Source organism: Ovis canadensis, chromosome 15, assembly GCF_042477335.2.
Source record: "Ovis canadensis isolate MfBH-ARS-UI-01 breed Bighorn chromosome 15, ARS-UI_OviCan_v2, whole genome shotgun sequence".
Taxonomy (NCBI): Eukaryota; Metazoa; Chordata; class Mammalia; order Artiodactyla; family Bovidae; genus Ovis; species Ovis canadensis.
This window is the reverse complement of record NC_091259.1, coordinates 60130316-60150940: the sequence shown is the minus strand read 5'-3', so window position 1 is coordinate 60150940 and position 20625 is coordinate 60130316. Positions and strand designations below refer to the sequence as shown.

Here is a 20625-nt window from a genome sequence, read left to right as displayed (position 1 = left end):
CTCACAGGGCAGAAGGGGCCAGAGATCTCTCTGGAGCATCTTTTATAAAGGCACTAATGCCATTGATATAAGGGTTCTGCCCTCATGATTAAAGCACTTCCCACAGCCCCATCTACTAATACCATAACCTTTAGAGTATAAGGAATTTTTTTTAATTAAAAAAATGTATGTATTTTTAAATTGACTTATAGTTGATTTACAATGTTGTTTTAGTTTCTGGTGGGATTTTAATATATGAATTTTGGGGTATAGAAACATTCAGACCATAGAACTTTGCATTTGTTTATGTCTTAATTCTTTTCAGCAGAGTTCTACTTTTCAGCATAGAAGTCTTTCACCTCCTGGGTTAGGTTTACTCCTAAATATTTCATTCTTCTTTTAATTAATTAAAAGTATTTTTTGCTTTATTGCATCTGTGTTGCTGTGCACAGGCTTTCCAGTTGCAGCCAGGGAGAGTTACTCTTCACTGTGGCACATAGGCATCTCAGTGTGGTGACTTCTCTAACTGCAGAGCATGGGCCTTAGGGTGTGTGGGCCTCAGTAGTTGCAGCACATGGGCTCTAGAGTGCAGGCTTACTCAGTAGGCTTAGTTGCCCTGTGGCATGTGCAGTCTTCCTGAACCAGGGATCGAACCCATGTCCCCTGCATTGGCAGGGGGATTTTTAACCACTGGGCTGCCAGGGAAGTCCAGTGTTGTGTTCTTTTTGATACTAATGTAAGTGGAATTTTTCCCCTTACTTCTGTTTTCAGATGGTTTAGTACTAGTGAATAAAATGCAACTGATTTTTGTGTTGACTTTGTATCTTGAAACTTTGCAAAATTGGTTTATTAACAATATTTTGTGGAATATATAGCATTTTCTACATTTAAGATCATGTCATCTGTGAACAAGATGATTTTACTCTCTTTCCAATTTGGATGCCTTTTATTTCTTTTTCTTGCCTAATTGCTCTGGCTAAAACTTCCAGTAGAAGTGACAAAAGTAGGCATGCTCTCATTTCTGATCTTAGAGGAAAGCCTTTCAGTCTTTCACCACCAAATATAATATTTGCTGTGGGTAGTATATGTAGTATTTATCATGTTGAGGAAGTCGTATTCCTAGTTTCTTGGGTGTTTTTATCATGAAAATGTATTGAATTTTATGCTTTTTCAGCATCAGTTGAGATGATCATGGGTTTTTTCCCTTTGTTTTATTAATAATGCTATTGCTGCTTAGTTGCTCAGTCATGTCTCTTTGTGACCCCATTGACTGTAGCCCTGCTCGCTCCTCTGTCCATGGGATTTTTCAGGCAAGAATACTGGAGTGGGTTGCCATTTCCTTCTCCACAGGATCTTCCCAACCCAGGGATCAAACCTGCATCTCCTGTGTTTCCTGCATTGCAGGCAGATTCTTTACCCACTGAGCCACTGGGGAAGCCCTAATTTTATTAATGTAGTGTACTAAATCGGAGAAGGCAATGGCACCCCACTCTAGTACTCTTGCCTGGAAAATCCCATGGACGGAGGAGCCTGGTAGGCTGCAGTCCATGGGGTTGCTGAGGGTTGGACACGACTGAGCGACTTCACTTTGACTTTTCACTTTCATGCATTGGAGAAGGAAATGGCAACCCACTCCAGTGTTCTTGCCTGGAGAATCCCAGGGACGGGGGAGCCTGGTGGGCTGCCACCTATGGGGTTGCACAGAGTCGGACACAACTGAAGCATCTTAGCAGTAGCAGTGTATTAAATGGCTGAACTTTCATATGTTGAAAGTTCCTGGCACTACAGGAATAAATCCCACTTGATCGTTGTGTACATTCCTTTTAATACACTGCCGAATTCAGTTTGTTAGTAATTTTCTGAGGATTTTTACATGAATATTCATAAGGAATATTGGTCTGAAGGTTTCTTGTACTGTCTTTGTCAGGCTTTGATATCATGTAATACTGCCCTCATGGAATGTTAGGAAGTGTTTCTTCTTCATTTTATGAGGAAGAGTTTAAGAAGTGCTAGTGTTAATTCTTCTTTAAATATTTGGTAGCATTCATCACCAAAGTCATCTAGTCCTGGACTTCTCTTTATTGGGAGGTTTTTGATTACTGATTCAATCTCCTTACTATAGATCTATTCAGATTTCTTATTTCTTTATGACTCAATTTGGGTAAATTGTGTGGAATTTTTCCTCTTTGTCATCCAGTTGGTTGGCATACATATTGTTCATATTATTCTCTTTTAGTCCTTTTTATTTCTCTATAACCAGTAGTGATGTCTCCACTATTATTTTCTGATTTTAGTGATTTTAGTCTTCTCTCTTTTTTTCCCCCTTAGCTAAAGCTGATCAATTTTGTTGATCTTTTCAAAGAACTAACTTTTGGTTTCACTGAATTTCTCTATTTCTTTTATCTCTGCTTTAATTTTTATTATTTTCTTCCTTCTCCCAGTTTTGGGTTTAGTTTGCTCTTTTTCTGATTCCTTAAGGTGTCTAGTTAGGTTACTGAGGTCTTCCTTCTTTTTTAATGTATGCATTTATAGGTGTAAATCTCTCTCATATAACTGCTATCATCCTCCTGATGTATTGACTCTTTATGAAATGCCCCTCTTTTATTTCTGATCATTTTAGTCTTATGGTCTGTTTTGTCTAATACTACAATAGCTACTCCAACTTTCTGCTACCTACTCTTTGCATGGTATATCTTTTTTTTTCAGCCTTGCTGCGCAGCTCAGGGATCTCAGTTCCCTGACCAGGGACTGAACTCAGGCCCCAGCAGTGAGAGCACTGAGTCCTCACCACTGGACCACCAGGGAATTCCCTGGTGTATCTTTTTCTGTCCTTTCACCTTCAACCTATTTGTGTATTTTAAAGTGTATCTTTTATACACAGTTACATAGTTGTGTCTTGCTTGTTTATTCTGATAATCTCTGCCTCTTAATTTATGCTTTTTGTCCACTTAAAATTAATGTAATTATAGTATGTTTGAATATGAGTCTGCTGTGTTGGTGTTTGTTTTCTTGGCTGCATCTACTCTTTAAACTCCTCTATTGGCTTTTTTAGCTTAACCTCTTCATGTTATATTTTCATTGGTTGTTCTAGGGATTCCAGTGTGCATCTTTGATTTATCAGCATATACTAAGGTTGATATTACACTACTTCAATAAGGAAGGGGAAACTTGTCATAGTGTAACTGTTTTCCCACTCCCACCCCCATTCCCCAATTCCTCTCTGATTTTTTTGATTCACTCATGATTTTGTGTATACTTTTGGATAATTAATTCTTATTGACTAGTATTTCATTCTGTGAATGGAATATACCAATGAATCCACCTATTCTAGAATTTGAGTTTTCTTCCAGTGTTTCTATGACACATTTGTACCTACTGTTTTTAGGTGAATACATGAATACATTTGTTTGAGAGTACCTGGGAGTAGAATCGATGGGTTAAGAGATATGCATATGTTTGGCTTACCTGATCAGTTTCCAAAGCAGCGGTACCAGTTTACACTTATATGAGATTCCCAGGGGTGTTCCACATCAGTATTTAATGTTGTCTTTTTCACCTTTAGTCATTTAGTGGGGTATGTAGTGATATCACATTTTAATTTGAAACTGTAAAAAACCACTGTGGTGACCAGATAAAACAATATGTGGGCCAGATGTGATCCTGAGCCCAGCCACCTTCAGATCAAACTGCGTTGTCTGTGAGAATGAATGTTTGTCTTAATGTGTGTGTGAATAATGTAATAACTGTCTAGTGAACAACTGGAAGATGAAGTCATGCTGTAGTCATTAATGGAGAGATTTTGAAGTAAGGGAAGCCCTAGTGGCTCAGATGGTAGAGAATCCGCTGCACCTGGAACATCCATTTGCATCTTTCTCGCCCTGTCTGTGGGAGGTTCTCAATAAGCCGGCCCACCTACTACCCCTTCTCATCACGCAACTTGCTGTGACATCAGACCATTGCCTGAATTTCTCAGTACTCTCGAATCTAAAATGTTTTTAGGCCTTTGCATGCCGTTTCTTCTATCTGTTGTTTTTCCTTTCTCTGTTTGCAAACTCCCACTCACCTTTCAAGGCTCACCCTAAATTTTCACTTCCTATCCCAAAGCTTTTGCCAGTCTCCTTGGCACAGTTGGACACCTCTTCCTCAGAGTTTCCACTGTACCATGTTCCTGTCTTACTTCATGGAATCATTGCTATTTGTTTATATATCCCTCTTAAGTTCAGGTCTGGAAACATAACTGAGTTGGACACCTGATATTTTTGCCTCTCAGCTCTCACTTATTCATCTACTTCTGGAAACAGTGCCCTAAATTTCCTTTGGGACACTACCCCAGACCTGCTCTAAGCTCTGTTGTTTTAGACCGTCTTTTCCAGATCACAGCAGATTCAGTGGCTGTAAAGATGGGAACGAAGCATAGTTTAAGTGATAATATTCATGTCCCTGGACCACACAGTTTCTGGGTTCTCAGGTTTGAGGCCCAGTATTTTCCCTTGTGTGTGTGTATGTTAGTCTCTCAGTCATGTCCGACTCTTTGCAACCCCATGGACTGTAACCTGCCAGGCTCCTCTGTTCATGAAATTCTCCAGGCAAGAATACAGGAGTGTGTTGCCATTTCCTTCTCCAGGGGATCTTTTGAACCCAGATCTCCTGAATTGCAGGCAGATTCTTTACCATCTGAGCCACCACGGAAGCTCCCTATATTTTCCCTTCTCTGGCTTAAATCAGTTTGAGAAGGGATTTCTGTTACGTAACAGCCTCAAAAGGCCTGATTTAAGATGGTTGTTTCCTTCCGTAGGCACCTTGTCTCTATGAGTACAACTGATTGTCTCAATTCTAGAAGGATGGAACCTCTTGGAAAAGACCCTACCCAATACCACAGGATGCTCAGACAGGCAGGGCATGGCCTGGATCATGCATCAGCTCAGATGACAGAGATTCTCAGGCAACCTCTCCTGCCAAGCCCTCAAGGATGGCCAGCTTCAACCTGCCAGCTTCTAGTAGGAAAGCCAGGTCCAGAACGGTCAAGTGACTTGCCCCCAGAATTCCTCATGGCAGCTAATGTGCTGCCACCAGTCCTACCTGACCTCAGAATCCACACTCTTCTCACTATACCAGAGAAGGCACTAGTCAGTGCTGAGTCACAGAAATGTCCCAGGGAGACAGGGCACCCTGGGGGAACAAACAAAGCCAGAGTCAGGGCTAGAGCCAATCACACCTTTATTAGTTTCTGCAGCAGGGCAACTGGAGCCCCTATCTACAAGGGAATTTTAGCACGCTACTCTGGCTACTGGGCAGGAATGTTAGCATTTCTGCTAGTGACTGGGACAGGATGGGAGAGGAGACTAGAAGGGGACCAAATGAGACTGCTGGGCCACCTTCAGGGAGGCACGTGTGGGGCCTCCTGGACTGAGACAAAGATGGATCAGGTCCCAGAGGTGAACACTGCCATCTCTCCCAGAGTGAAGCAAGGGACAGAGCCTGAGATGGTGACAGCCACAGCTATGGATAGAGGGCCAACCTCCTGGGGAGTAGAAAATCATTTATTGATGGAGGCACCAACCTAGGGGCAAGTCACAAATAGAGCTCACCTGCCCCCTAGCAAGGGGACCTCAGGTTCAGCTCAATTGCTGCCCCAAGTACCCTGACATGGAAAACGGGCTTTCTGCGCATTGAAGGAACAAGGGACCCAGAAATCTAGTAGTGGGAAAAATGGGGCTAAATTCAGGGGGTGTTAGGGTATTAAAACAGGCAATATGTTCATTATAAGTACAATCATGAAACTTCCCTCCAAAGGCTCACATCTCCCCCTTACTCAGCACCTTCTTAGCCTGGGGGACCATCATGATCTGGCCCCTGCCCACACCCCAGCCCAGAGGACTCCCTTTCAACTCTTTGGACGTGCCATTATGTTCACAGCTCTGGACTCCTGCCAACAACTGCAGCCCTAGTCTACCTTCCTCACTCTTTGCCCTCATACTGTCAACAGATTGATAACTCCACTTTGTCAAATGTCTCTTTACTCCTGTTTGTCCCCACCAAGCCTGGAGCTGCCAGAGGAAAGAACCTGATTCTTGTGTCTCCAGTGACTGAGGAACTTGAAGCCCCATGACTTGCGTTTTCTGTGTCCTGGTGTATTTGGGAGAAAGACATCCAAATGTCTATAATGGATTTCTGGAATGTCTAGCAGTAGATAGAAGGATTTTGAGCTATGTTTGTGCCTGGGATAATAGCTTCCAAAGTGGGATTGGACTTGGCTAGTGAAAGGTGGGACCAAAGAGACAGGGGCTCTTTTTGGTCTATGCGTAGGGTCCAGGGCTCAGAACCAACAGGGCGACCACATGAGCGAGCCAAGTGCGGCACCTGTGGCGGCTCCCGCAAGCATGCCCATGGCCAGGGGGGCGCCCGCGCTGTAGCAGGGATCCTCCCGCACCACTACGTGAGTCACTCCAGGCCCTGCGGAGAGAAAATCTGTGAGGGCCGCGGACCTGAGAGAGCAGAGAGATCATCCGCCTCCTTCCACTAGGTCCCGGGCCCACTCTCTGGCTCTCCAGTCGGAGAAACTGAGGCCTTGAAACAGGAAGGATGCGCGCTCTGTGCCCACGGCTTCTACTCCCTGGATCTGCTACGGACGTTCTGGGACCATGGGGTTAGGGTTGACCGGCGAAGAAAACGTGGGGTCTCCTAAAAATCTCGACCACACCTCAGGATGGGCCTTCCCAACCACTAGACCCCGGAGTGAGGGGAGGCCGCGTCTCCAGCATTAGCCACCAGGGGTCGCTACCAACTCAGGAACGGGTATTGCTGGGCAGCCAGCGAATAGGGGCCGGCCTAGAGAAGAGGTCCTCTCTGGAGTGGGGAGGGGCTCTGATTCCAGGGCTGTTCTGATTTATGGCATGGGGAGGGCCTTGCAGAGGGTCCCGTTGGGAAAATACGTAGTCACTAAAAGGGTGGGGCCTGGTCCCGACTGACAGACCGTGGGTGGGGATATAGGCAGGGGCAAGGGCGGGCCGGAGACTTACCCGCGTAGGGCGGTCCATAGTAGCTGCGGACATACGTGGTCTCGTGCGCGTTGGGGGGCACCACCTCATAGTAGTCCTGGTACGGGCTGTAGACACGCACCTGGGAAGCCCTGCCTGGTCAGCTGCCAGACCAGGGGCCAGGCTTTGGTCCCCTACCCCTCACACCTGGTTCACACCCTTCTAGGCCCACAGCGCCACCTCACCAAATTTAGAAATGGATCTCCAGATACCAGCAAGATCCTGAAGAAAAGCCCCACCTCCCCACAAGACCGCTATTATCTAAAACTTCAGCTCCCAGTGAGGCCATTTTCCTGCCCCCGTTTTCCTACCTAGCCCTCCCCTGATCATAAATTCTCCATGGCTCCCTACTTCCTTTGATAGATTTGCTATTATCTGCTAGCAAATAGCAGCTTTCTAGTGGTCACACTTGGAGAAAGCCAATGGATTTCTCTACTCTCCCAGTCATGGAGGGGGGGGGGGGGCTGGACAAGGCCCAGGAAATAAAAGGGGGGTGTGGAGGAAGGAAGAGAAAGGAAGGATAAAGATGAGAAGTAACTAAACTATCATTAAGCATCCATTATATTCCAAGTCCTGGGGGAGGAAATAATATGTTATTTCCTCTCATCCTTACAGCAGGCATTGTTTTCCACTCTACCACACAGCCAGGGATGTAGGCTCAGAGGAGAACAGTCAGCATTCTCTCTGGGAGGGAGGAATAGATGTCCATTTTCCCTCCCTCATTAGATTTTTATCAATCCCTCAAAGCCTGACTCAAAGGTCACCCACTCCAGGAAGACCTTCTGGTCTCAGAAAAACTCCTTTCTTTCTGAGTTCTCTGTGGCCTAGGCTTGTGCCTCTTGTTCCTGGCCTTCCTCCTGACCTCTCCTGCCTGCACCACCGACGTGAGCTATAGGCAAGGACTTTAATTCATTTGTATTGCCATCAAGGCCTAGTGACTAGCATGGAGTAATAAATATAAGCTGAATTAAACAGAAGTTCCTAATTTCCTAAAAGACCTAAAGTTCCTAAGTTCCTAAAGACCCTAAGTTCCTAAGTTCCTAAAAGACCCTCATTTTACCCAAAGGGAACAGACCTGAAGAGGGGGCAGCATCCCCTTCTCTTCTGGCTCCCTCTTCTTAGCCCCTTTGCACCTTATATTTCTGAACTTTACACCTAAATGGTCCAGGTGGTCCCTTGGAAGCTCAGGTGTCCAAACTTAATGCATCTCACAGTGATTCCATCATCCTTCTACCCCTCAGCCGGCTCTTCTGTAAATGCTCTTCTGTAAATGCCACCACTGCCCACTTAAACCAAGACAGCAGGTTGGCACTTGTGTCTTCACACACATCTCCCACATCACATTATCACCAGATCTCATGATTTTATCTTCTAAATATGTTCTGTCCATTCTCTTGTCCCGTGCCAAGAGAATAAGCTGTTGGTTTTGGCATCTTGGAAATTGTGGGTGACCTTGAAAACACTTTTCAGAGGAGGAGGAAAGAAGGAAGAAGCCAGACTATGGCAGATTGAAGAATGGTTGAGAAGTGAGGGATGGAGTCAACATATCATGACATCTCTTTCAAGAAGTTTGGTTGTAAGGAGAAGTCCTCCAAGCACGCCTTGTGATTTCAAATATCTATGCCATTTCTCTTCGATAAGGATGCCTTTCTCATCTTTTTCTATTCAACTACCTAACTTGTCTTTCACACTCAACTCAACATATCACTCTCTCTGAAACTCAGGTTTTGTTAGGGCCCCATCTGGGGCACCCACGGCCCTTAGAATTCCCTCATCACAGCACCAGCCACTCTGTGGTTTTATTGTTGGTATCCCTGTGAGGTGTTTCTCCCATCACACTTGAAGAAAACACTCCCACCACCACCTGGGTCTAAAAATAGGCCTGACTGGAATATGGCAGGTGTCTAATATATTGAATTTATCTCGAGTCAAATACAGAGTCAGACTGGAACTATAGTCACCCAATTCTTAAGTCCAATTTCAAGTCAGGGACAATGACCAGACCCAGAGCAATGCAGAAGGCTCAGGCAAACAAGGCTTAGTCTCAAGTGACGTTCCTGCTGTGCTCCTTCCCCAAGGGTGATCCAATAGGGGTTTCTGCTGGGGGTGACCAGGATCTGAGCTCTAAGCCTTAGAAGGGACTAAGGAGATCTATGCTCTCAGATCCTCAGTTTTACTGGTCGGGAAGTTGAGGTCCAGAGGCTACATCTGCCCTGCAGTTGCACTGTGAGCCAGTGACCCTCCCAGGCCCTGAAGAAAGTGGAAAACACCACTTCATGTCTCTGTGGGGCATTTGTTTCTATCCTCCATGCCTAAGAGGCCCCAAGGTAAACTCATGTGAGTTACCTGGCAACGGGGCAGGGGACTCCCCAGAGACCTCCCAGACAGACCCTAAGGGTTTGATCCCAGATCCCCTCCCTCTCCTCAGGTCCAGCCCCTTTTGTAGGTGGGGACACAGTCAATCAGGAGGTCACATACAAATAGACCCCTCCCCTCAGAAAAGCTGTTGTACATTAATAATCATTTTACAGTATACAAATATATCAAATCATGTTGTATACCTTAAACTAATATAATGTTATATGTCACATAACTCAATAAGACTAGAAAAAAGGACACACAAAAGGGGAAAAAAGGAAAAGCTGCTGTGTATACATAGGTTTATAGCTTTTAAAATTCTATTTTTAGGCATCTCCACTGTAAACAATTTGTATCCTAGTTTGGGTATGAGGATGTCTTACCTATAGATGCCTTAGAATTCTGGGCTGGGAATCACTGACAAATTAAGTGCTCCCAGTCATGTTAGATAACCTCTCAGAGCTTCAGTCTTCTGGTCTACTAATGAGGACAGTCTTTCCTACACTGCCCACTCCCAAGGCACAGTGAGAATCCAGCAGAGCCACGTCTATGCAGCCAGGTGATGCTAGCACTGCTGGGCTCAGTGGTTTTGCACATCAGAATTGTCTGGAGAAATTTCTGAAACCACAGATTTCCAAGGCACCACCCCAGAACTACACAATTAGAGCATCCAGAGGTAGGATCTGAACATTTCCATTGTTTTTAAGTCCTTAAACGATTCTAACACACAGCTACATTGAGTGTCACTGTGTTAGAAAAGTTCACAATTGACCACAGGTACTCTAACCCAAGCCCCCTCGCTGCGCCCACCTCATGCCAGGCTGAGCACTGAGGACAGAGAGAGGATTCGCCCCCAAATCCTGCTTTCTGGAAACACTGGCTGGGGTGTGTGGCAGGGAGACAGACACGGACTAAGTTATAATATGCAGTAGTGAGGCCATAACAGGGTTTTTCACTCCTTCCTTTCTCCCTTTCTTCACTCATTCATTTGCCCATTAAGTGAACACTGCCTGAGGCCTTCTTGCGCCCCAGCTTCATGCACCAGGAGTAGGAGAATCAAAATAGACTGCCCACATCACTGAGCACTCATTGCACACCTGCTGTATACCCAGTACTGTGCCAGGCTCCCAAGGGGCACAGCTGACCTAACCTGATTCTTGCCTTGAAGGAAGTTCCAGGTCTCGTGGGAGACTAGAGACAGAAAGGAAGGAACTAGAAATCAGGCAGAATGAAGACAGTACCAGCACTAGTGCAGTGGGAGGGAGTGACCATGGCTGGAGGTTTGGGAAGTCCTCCCTGAGGAGCCAGCAGTCTTTGCGGGGTGTCTCAGAGGATGTCAGGTGAGTAAGGAAAGTAAAGGTCTTTGCAGCAGAGAGGGCAGCATATACAGAGGCTGGAGAGAGGGAAAAGGTCTGGCACAGCTGGGAGCAGAGGATAGAGCAGAGCAGTTGGAGCACAGGGGACGAGCAGGACGAGGTGAGCGAGTCTGGCCCAGGCCAGATCCCAGGGGCCTTGAAAGCAGGGTTGGTTGTCCTACGAATGGTTGGGAGCCATGGAATGTTTGTGAGCAGGGAGGGGATGTGGCTGGGCCCACTTTAGGAGGCACATCCTGGTGGCCAGAATGGTGGCAGGAAGGGCTGAATCCGCACTTACCCAGATCCGCCTCTCAACCTTACAGGGGCTCCACGAGCGGGTCACACACCTGACCTTGGGGCAAACCCGGCGGCTCCTGGGAGGGACGGTGGCTCCAGCTGGGGCCTGCTCAAGCCACAGAAACCCAAGAAGGGGAGGAAGGGGGGTGTCAGAGGCCCTCTACATATGGAGAGACTCAGAGCTCCTCACAGGCCCTAGCAAAGCCCTCTGCCAGCTGGGCAAGGGAATAGCTATCCTCTTCTTCTTCAGCCCACGGTAATGGTGGAGGGCTCAGAAGAGGTGGTGAAATTGCCAAAGTTACACAGAGAAGAAGGATCAGTAGTGTCTCTCCAGAACTGGCCCACCTTCACCTGTTCCAGGCCGCTAAGGCTCCCAGTCTCCAGGGAGCACAGCATAGCTCCGATCACTGACCCATCCACCGGCACCCATCACCCATGACTGTGCCCCCCACCCCTGTGTTCCCTGGAACAGCCAGAGTCAGGGGCTCCTCCTGGAACCTCCACCCAGTGTAGGGTATAACCCTGCAGGATGTAGAGGGACGAAGCAGAGGTCACTCCTAGGTAGGTACAGGACAGACAGACACAGGCGTGAACACTCAGAGGGGGGCAGACACTGGTACAAAGACACAGAGACACAAATACATCCAGTTCGAGCAAGCCTAGGGACCAGAGGGAGGTGTGCATGTACGTGTGTGTAGAGCAGTGGGAGATGGAGTGGAGGTCGGAGCAGAGAGATGTAGGAAGCAGAGCAGCAGGAAGGTGGGCGCAGAGAAGGGACAGGCAGCTTCATAGAGTCACAGAGTGCAGACGGCCAGCCCTCACCTACTTCTTTCTGACCCTCTTGGGTGGGACGACAGGTCTGCCCTGCCTCAGCCAGATTTGGAGCTCAGAGTCAGGTCACTCTACCCAGCTGATCACCACCCCAGCCTCCTCTTATACCGCCTCTACCCAGAAGCTCGAGTCTGCTCCCCAAAGCCTGACCACAGCCCCCCTGCTTAATGCCCTTTATAGTTCCCCACAGCCCTCAGGATAAAGTTCACTTCCTTCCTGGACTTCAAGGCATTTGTGATGCGGCTCCTCAGAGGTCACGTCTCATTTCTTTCCCTCCACGCTTTATCCTCCAGCCAGGTCAGACTCCTGGCCTTTAGACGTACGTGTCTGCACATACACATTTGCACATACCACTTACCCAGCTTTGCTCATGTAGCTCCTTCTGTGGATAATTCCCTTCCCTCAAAATCTCACTGACCTAGGTTCCAATCCACTGATTTATGACCATGAGACTTTGGACAAGCCAATTCCCCTCTGAACCTCAGCTCCCCTTTCTGTAAAATGGGACTAAGAATACCAGCCCCTCCTCTTTCTTATTGAAGATTAACTGATACAGTGGATGCTAGGTCCTCAAGCACAATGCCCAGCCCTCAGCAGGCGGATACTGCGGGAGTTTCTAAATGCGTTCCAGTCTTACCTGCCACTTCCCAACAGACTTTTTCTCCAGATGAGAAGAGGCTCTACTGTGCCACAGAGAAGGAGCAGGCACAGAGTCTGGGGTCAGGCAGATGGGGGCTGAGGCCAGGCTGGGCCACCTTAGAGCTGGGGGCTTTGGGCAGTTCCTCAAAACCTCACCTCCATCAGTCACTGAGCTCTGTTGACTCCACCTCCTAAATGTGTCTTGTCCTCCTCATCAGCTTGTCTCTGCCAGCAAGGCCTTAGTTCAGACCCCCAGCCAGATGGCCTGCACCTGTCCCAGCCTTCTAACAGATCTCTGGGCATCCACTTTGACCTTCTTCAGTCCATTCCCTACCTAGCAGCCAGATTATCTTTTTAAAACCACAAGCCTGGTCTTAATAAACTTTTAATGACTCCCAGTGTTCTCAGCAGAAACCACTCTCCTTAACGCAGCTTTTCGTGCCTGGCCTGCTAACCCTCCATCCCCGACTGCTCTCTCGCTCCCTGAGCTGCAGTCACCCCAGCCTTCCTTCTGTTTGTCAGCTTGCCAACATCATAACCTTTCTCAGGGCCCTTGCACCTGCAGCTCCCTCTGCCTGGAAAGCTGTTCCCCTCAGCCCACCCCTTTCACCCAGTTGATATCTGGTATCCTCCAGGTCTTATCTTAAGCCTTGTCTGGACTCCCACCTGGGTCAGGGCATCATGGTGGATGCATACTGAATGCACTCTGCCGTCTCTGTCTGAGCAGCTCTCATCACTGCGGTGGAACCACCAACTCTAATCTGTGACTTCACATCTAGCTCCCCACTAGGCTGAGTCCAGGAGGGCAGGGCCCACATCTCCTCTGCTACCTCCTGATTATGGTCCTTGGCACAGTGCCTGGCATATAGTAGGAACTCAGTAAATATTTGTTAGGTGAATAAATAAAGCTCAACCTTATCATCTGCAGAGGGGGAACAATAATCCCAACCTCACAGGAAGGCTGTGAGAGTAGCTGGTGTTACAACTATACCACACCTGATACATAATAGTTGCTGGATAAAAGATAGTTCCTTTCCTCCTGCTCACATGCCACCCCCTTCAACAAGCCTTCTTGGAGGCCTCTCTCTCCCTCCTCCAAATCTTTTGGTGAACATCTTTTATTCACCCATTGGCCGTCTTCTGTCCTTTTCCACTTGGGACTCAGGGCCTCTGAGTTTGCACAAGTCTATTCACTCACATATATGGAAACTGAGAACTGCTGGCAGGTGGGGACTAAGCCTGAGTCACCCTTGATTCCATGGCAAGTAGGGGTGGGGAAGAGACAGGGAGGAAGGGGGCTCACCGGCGTGGAGTTCGCCTCCAGCAGTGCCGTCTTCCACGCTCTGCAATGCAAACCCACGAGACCATGAGGAGGGAGTGCAGAAGGGAGACTGGGCCCCACATTTTAGACTTTCCTCCCCTACCCCGCCTCTAGCCCCAGTCCCTTGTGAAGGGGAGATCCTCTTCACTCCCTTGGGAAGACAAAGGGGACCCCTCAGCTGCCCCAGTCACACAGAAAAGCCCCCAGCTGAGCTGCTGCAGTTCTATAACTCTCTCAGTCCACAGTCTCCTCACCGCTGGGGAGATTCCAGTTTTCCCATCTAGACAAAAGACAGCTGGGCTTGGGTGGTCCTTTAGTGGTTCAGATTCTGACATGCCTAGGCTGGTCCTCTGGCTGCAGTCTACCTCCACATCCCAAACCTACAAACTCGGTTCCCCTACACTCTGACCCCAGAGCCCCGGGAACGCCTAGTGGACACCGGACAATTGAGCCTTTGTTGGTTGCCATGGCACCTGGCTGGGGTGGACAAGGAGGCTCTGTGCTTTGTCTACCCCGAGCTCGGCTTCCCCTGCTCCCACACATCCCATCTCTTTCACTCTCCTATAGCCTGAAGGCCAACTGACCCCCTGCCAGAGAGTAGGAAGGGAAAGAATGTGAGTGAGCAAAAGGCGCCTGAGGAAGACACACCCAGGCTCTCACAGCATGGACCTGCATCCAACACAGGGCGCCCCACGGGCTACCTCTGTTAGGTGTATTAGGGTCTATCCCTCAGATCAGAGTACCCCCCACCCCAGGCCATTTTCTAAGAAGGGAGTGAGAGGAGGGCTCTCTGAAGATGCCACAGGGCTGTCTGTTCCTGTGTGTCACCCCAAGTGAGGGCTTACCTAAGAGGCTGTTAGATGCCTGACCCTGAGGAATGACCAGGGGCCACACCTGAGGCAGCTGTGCACACACTGCTCCCACAGCAGTCTTGAATTCATTGTGGACCATGTCAGGAGTTTACTGGATACCATACCAATCACTGTGAGTCATTCAAACCCACTCTGCCCAACCTCCACTGAACCACCATGCTCACTGGTCTTTGTCCCGCTCTCCTACCGTTAGGGTGCTAGCGGCTCAACGAGGAGGAAGACATTGGTCATATTCCCGAGATACCGCCCCATCCTCTCCTGGGAGTGACTCACATGGCGTCATCTCTGGTCTCAGCACACAGGTGCAGGCGGGAGCCCTCCCGCAGGTTCACAGTCAGCAGGCCATCTCGGCTCCGGCCTTCTGGGGGCTGCACATCTAAAGGCCGACACACGCGTATGGGGTTTCCACAGGGCACAGGCCCTGGGTCTCCCCAGCAAACCGGGAACAAGAACAGGAACTGACTTCTCTGGGTCCTGTTGACTGGCCACTGCTGACCTCCTCTGATCTCACATACTTTCCTTGGGATTTTACTCAACTCTTTAGACCCTTCCACCTTTCCACATCGCCTGCTTCCCTAGCTAGGTACATCTCTCTCCCAGTTTCCCTGTTATAATTATGACCTGAGCCTTGGTCAAGGATATTTGCTGGGTAGCTCTGGGCCAGTTACTTAACTTCTCTGAGCCTCCTTATTTCATTTCATTTTTTCCCATTCCTAGCACTGGAGAGGGCAGGAACTGTGTCTGACTCACCTTTATGAACCCAGCATAGGGCCCAGGTTCAGCACAGGGTAGGAACTCAGTAAGGAACTCATTTCTTAACTTACACCACATGAACTGGATTTGATAGAGGCCCAGAAGCAACGTCTGTGGAAGGCCTCTGAAAGCTGCAAAGAACGCCTGAGAATGGCAGGTGTTCTCAGACACAGTGGGAGGGCCGAGCTTGTAGTCACAGAGAGAAAGAGGCTCACCATGGCACTCTTGGCCGATCTTTATGTCACGGACGTTGAAATGGATGAGCACGCGGTCCTCCTCATCCTGGGCAGTCTCATCGTGGTAGTAGCCCAGGGTCCCATCCAGCCACAAGGCAAACCAGTTCCGCTTCCAGCGGCGGAGGATGGAGCCTGTGCAATATTCCAGACCCACAATACGGGCTGATCACAGAGCCTGAGTGGGGGCAGGAGCCGTGGGTGGGCTCCCAACATCCCCTTATCCCCAGCCCCCAGTGTTGTAATCACCCCTTCCTTGTCTGTCTACTCCCTGAAATGATGGCAGGGCCTCTGTCTTGCTCACCCATTGCCTCCCATTGAGCCTAACAACATAGTCAAGGATCCATACATGTGCTGAATGGTAAATGAATGATCTGATTCCTTCCTTGGGGGAGGCTGGAAATCTTTTAAGTATCACAAGACATGTGATAGTTTAAGTTCATGTCCAGTTGAACATTTGTTTCTATATGTACAGTTTGTCAGAGAAAAAGCATTAAATTGTTTTTGTATGAATGCAGAATAGGATTTTTGCAAGAATTAATAGAAAACTAGTTGTCACACGCTTGCCTTAAGGAAACCTTCAGTTTCCATTGCATCCATTCTGCTGAGGGTTGTACAGTTATTGAGTACTTTAAAAACCAAGGCCCCGGGGGACAGTCATTTGTATAGTGTCAGTTTCTTCTGCCAAATGGAGAGCAGAGGGATTGTCCATAGCTCACCTCCCAGATCCTAGAACCCAGCAGGACCTGGACTCAGTGTTTTCTGGACTGAATGAACTGAGGATGGGCCATGGGGTATCGGGGAGCTCCTAGCCCAGGACAGCTCTTATTCAGACCATGACTCTGGTCAGAGGTGGATCTGGAAGACCGATCTCTAGCTTTAGACATTTCGAGACTGGAAGTCTTAACAGAAATGGGTAAAGACTAAGAGAGCTTTTTACTTTACAAATTCTGTTTTTGCTTTTTTTTTTACTTTACAAATTCTGAAGAACAGAGGCATTTTTCATTTTGTTCTGTGCCTTGTTCTGTGGCTAGCTCTGGGCCACAGGGGGTTAAACCCAGTCCCTGCACTCCGGGCGCTCACAGTCTGGAGACAGTATACGGTAGGGGACTGGTGAGGCCCACAGGTAAGGATGGTGAAGTATTGATCAGTGCTATAAGAGGGGTATGCGTGAGGCACTGGGAACAGAAAAGAGAGCTGCTAACCCAGCTTGGTGCTACAGCAGGGGCTGGGGTGGGGAGTAGAGAAAAGGCAGAGAAGGCTCCTTTCAGAAAGAGACACCTGAGCTGGGTCTTGAAAAATAAGTAGTTTACTAAGCAGTCAGGAATGTGAAGGACATTCCCAGCAGAGCGAAGAGTATGTCCAAAGGAGGGAAGGATAAAAAGGGCATGGTTTCTTGAGAGAAGGGTTCACTGTGCAAGTCCAACAGGCCACTTCCCTCACCCCTGGCCCCAGATAAGGTACAGGACAGAAAAGGGCTTGGCCCAGGGTCACTCACTCTGTCTCCACAGCCAGCCGCCCCTCACCAGGGCCATTTCCTCAAAAGGACTTTCCAGGGTGGAGTCAGGCGGAACCTGTCAGAGGGATCACAGACTTCATCAGCTGCTCCACTGAGGCTCCCCTGAGAAAAACCCCCACCCCGGTCCTCCCTGGGGGAGCCACTGAGGAAAGGTTTAAGGGAGTGTGAATAAACAAACAAGGGCAAGCCTGTCTGTCTCCTCTCCATTCTTGGCTCTGGGCACATAATGAGAGCACTGTGCTTGTGGGGTCAGCAGGGCAGCCACACTTTGCAATGGGGTGGGGGGGGTCAGAAGCTTGGATTCCAATCTCATCCCCATAACCTTGACCAAGTCCCTTTTCCCAGCCTCCACATCTAGATCTGTATAAGGGTGTCCATCAGGGAGGTAGAGGCTGGAGTGAGGAACTCTGAAAATGTTAGAAACCCTGGAATACTGAAATGCTGGCAGCAGAGACTAGTAGAAGCATGGCAGTAAACAAGGGACTTTCATGATAAGAAAGCCCTCCTCACATCTGAACCCCACCAGGGTTTCCCAAGGTGGCTCGATGGTAAAGAATCCACCTGCCAATGCAGGAGACAGAGGAGATGCAGGTTTGATCCCTGGGTCAGGAAGATTCCCTGGAGTAGGAAATGGCAACCCACTCCAGTATTCTTGCCTGGAAAATTCCATGGACAGAGGATTTGGCGGGCTACAGTCCCTGGGGGTCGCAAAGAGTAAGACACGACGGAGCACACACACACAAAGAACCCATTTACAAAGTGCACAGAATAATAGTTCAACAGCAACTATGATTTATCGAGCACTGTATGCCAGGTATACTTCTAAAGTGGTTTCATCTATTACCTCACAATATTCCTTGTTATTTCCAGGAAACTGGGGCCTGGAGAGGTCCAGTCACTTGCACAGATCTTCTTGATTAGTAAGCAGTGGTGCCAGGATTCACACCCAGCAGTCCTGTCTTCTAAGCATTATCCCCGTAGGAGTTTTTAAAACTCCCAAATATCCAGCCCATATCACATAACAATAAAATCAGAATATCTGAGGGCAGGAGGTAAGCACTGATAGTCTTCAAAGATCCCCAGGTGAGTCAATGAACAGTTTGGGCCCCACTGCAACTCTGTCCAGTGCTTGTGTGATGGAGCTTGGATTGGAATCCAAGTGCCCTCCCCAACTAACTTACACCTGTTATTGCGTAGCAAGGGCTGGCTGGCACACCTGGGGTGGAAGGCCCGGCCTTGTCCCTGCTTCTCCGGCCGCTCCCTCCCATCTTCACGCTCTGACATAGGTCAGACAAGAAGGCCAGGTGTAAACTCCCTCTTCAGCCCCCCTTAATGCACCCACCTGTCTACACCTGTTGCGGTGCTGCTGCCAAAACGGCCGGTTACTTGATGCTGCTGCCGCCCAACCCGCTGCGCCTGCGCTTTGAGTGCCCCAAAGTGCCTGGGGCAATTCACTCTCCAGCCCAGAGCCTAGCTGCCTCGGGGCCCCACCCCCAGGGAGGGGGCGGGGCGTGTAGCGACGGGCTGACAGGAGTCCTTCTGGGACTTGTAGTCTGCAGGCCTAGACCTGGGAACTATACAGCCTCTCGTGGGAGGTAGCCCTGTGCCCACTTGGAGCACAGGTGCGAGGCTGCATCTGTGATTTTATTTTGCTTTTGTCATTATGTTGTTCATTCATTTAGCATGAAATACTTTTCCCCAAGAATCTCGAGCTCTAATTTTCTAGAAAAATGTAAAACTACAGGGAGAAAACCAAGCTCCTAGTTTTGCCATGTTTTCTTGATACTCAGTTTGTGCCTGGCACTGGGCATTAGTAGAAGGCACAAAGAAACATCCGACAAGCCCCTTCATTTCCAAGTTTCCAGTCTGGGAAACACACAAAGTATAGTATTTATGTTCCAACATAAACACACAAAGTAGAGTATGATCTGACAATGGGAAAGTAGAGTTTGATGCTGATGAAGAGATTCAGGAAGGCTTCCCAGAGGAGGCTGCAGGGTCTTGAAGGATAAGTATGAGTGTCTCATCACTTTATGGCAAATAGAAGGGAAAAAATGGAAACAGAGATTTTATTTTCCTGGGCTCCAAAATCACTATGGACGGTGACTACAACCATGAAATTAAAAGACACTTGCTCCTTGGAAGAAAAGCTATGACAAACCTAGACAGCATACTCAAAAGCAGAAACATCACTATGCCAACAAATGGTTTTTCCAGTAGTCATGTACAGATGTGAGAGTTGGACCATGAAGAGTGCTGAGTGCCCAAGAATTGATGCTTTCAAATTGTGGTACAGAAGAAGACTCTTGAGAGTCCCTTGGACAGCAAGGAGATCAAACCAGTCAATCCTACCGGAAATCAGTCCTGAATATTCATTGGAAGGACTGATGCTGAAGCTGAAGCTCCGATAATTTGGTCACCTGATGGGAAGAGAGGACTCACTGGAAAAGACCCTCATGCTGAGAAAGATTGAGGGCAGGAGAAGGGGTCAACAGAGGCTGATTTGAGCAGCCTCCAGAAGATAGTGAAGGACTGGGAAGCCTGGTGTGCTGCAGTCCATGGGGTCGCAAAGAGTTGGACATGACTGAGAGACTGAACAACAATGAGTGTCTAGTATTTCAGTGTTTGGAAAGCAGAGTGCAGGGGTTGGGGTGGGAGGGCATGGGGATCGGTGGGTGATGAAGCTGTAGGGGTTGCAAGGATGTAACATGAAGGCCTTGGAAGACAGGCTTAGGAGCCTGGGCATTTTAGTGACTGGAGCTTGGGATTGGGTGAGGAGCTAGGTGGTACAATTTGTGGCCTGGAAAGGTATTTCTAGGACAGTCAAAAATGGATTGAAAGGGGCCCAACTAGGGAGAGAAGACTATTATCTACCACCACGGTCTGTTCCTCCAGGATCATTTCCTTGGATAGTTCAACCCCATGAAGCCCCACCTAAGAGCAGATCCAGGATGTCATTCGAGAGGAGATAGACTGTCCAGGCCTGAAAGATCCCTTGAGAACAGAACCCACCCTGCCCTGGGTCCTTTGTCCTGTCCCAGAGACCTCTCTCTTACCGGAGCTGCGGGACTCATGGTTCCTGGGCGGTCAGAGCAGCATTTCCCAGAAGGCTCCTGCAGGGGGGCATATCCCTAAGAGCCTCGGAGATAAGGGGATCAGGAAGGTGCTACCAAGTGGAGACCGGAGGGGGTGGCGAAAGGGGGCACACAGCTCCCAGAGAAGCCGGCCTTTCTCTCAGTCCGCTCCCCAAGCTCACCGGTGGATCCCCTATTTGACCTTCAGTTCGCTGGATAACAAGTCATCTATGATTCGGAGGTGGCGTTGCACTAGCATCGATAAGATTCCCGGGGTGGGAGGCGGGGCTCGCCCTCCCCTCTCGGTCGGGGGCGGGGCTGAATGTTCCTTCAGCCGGGCTTGACCGTGCCGTCACC

The 20625-nt window shown here is 48.7% G+C and overlaps 1 protein-coding gene across 3 annotated transcripts; it reads right to left on the bottom strand.

Annotated features, from left to right (window-relative positions):
- Positions 1–5179: 5179 nt before the first annotated feature.
- PLEKHB1 (pleckstrin homology domain containing B1) lies at positions 5180–18684 on the bottom strand. 3 transcript variants are annotated; one of them, XM_069555246.1, is made up of 8 exons: positions 18537–18678; positions 17174–17249; positions 15658–15810; positions 14963–15065; positions 13800–13839; positions 11028–11132; positions 6999–7098; positions 5180–6432 (listed from the first exon to the last, which is right to left on the bottom strand). In XM_069555246.1, the coding sequence occupies exons 2-8, from the start codon at positions 17208–17210 to the stop codon at positions 6296–6298; spliced, it is 675 nt and encodes a 224-aa protein (XP_069411347.1). In that variant the 5' UTR covers positions 17211–17249; positions 18537–18678; the 3' UTR covers positions 5180–6295. The 3 variants fall into 3 exon arrangements, with proteins under 3 accessions (XP_069411347.1, XP_069411346.1, XP_069411345.1); XM_069555245.1 differs by lacking the exon at positions 11028–11132 and having other exon boundaries at positions 18537–18684; XM_069555244.1 differs by lacking the exon at positions 11028–11132 and having other exon boundaries at positions 18039–18637.
- Between the last annotated feature and the right edge of the window lie 1941 nt (positions 18685–20625).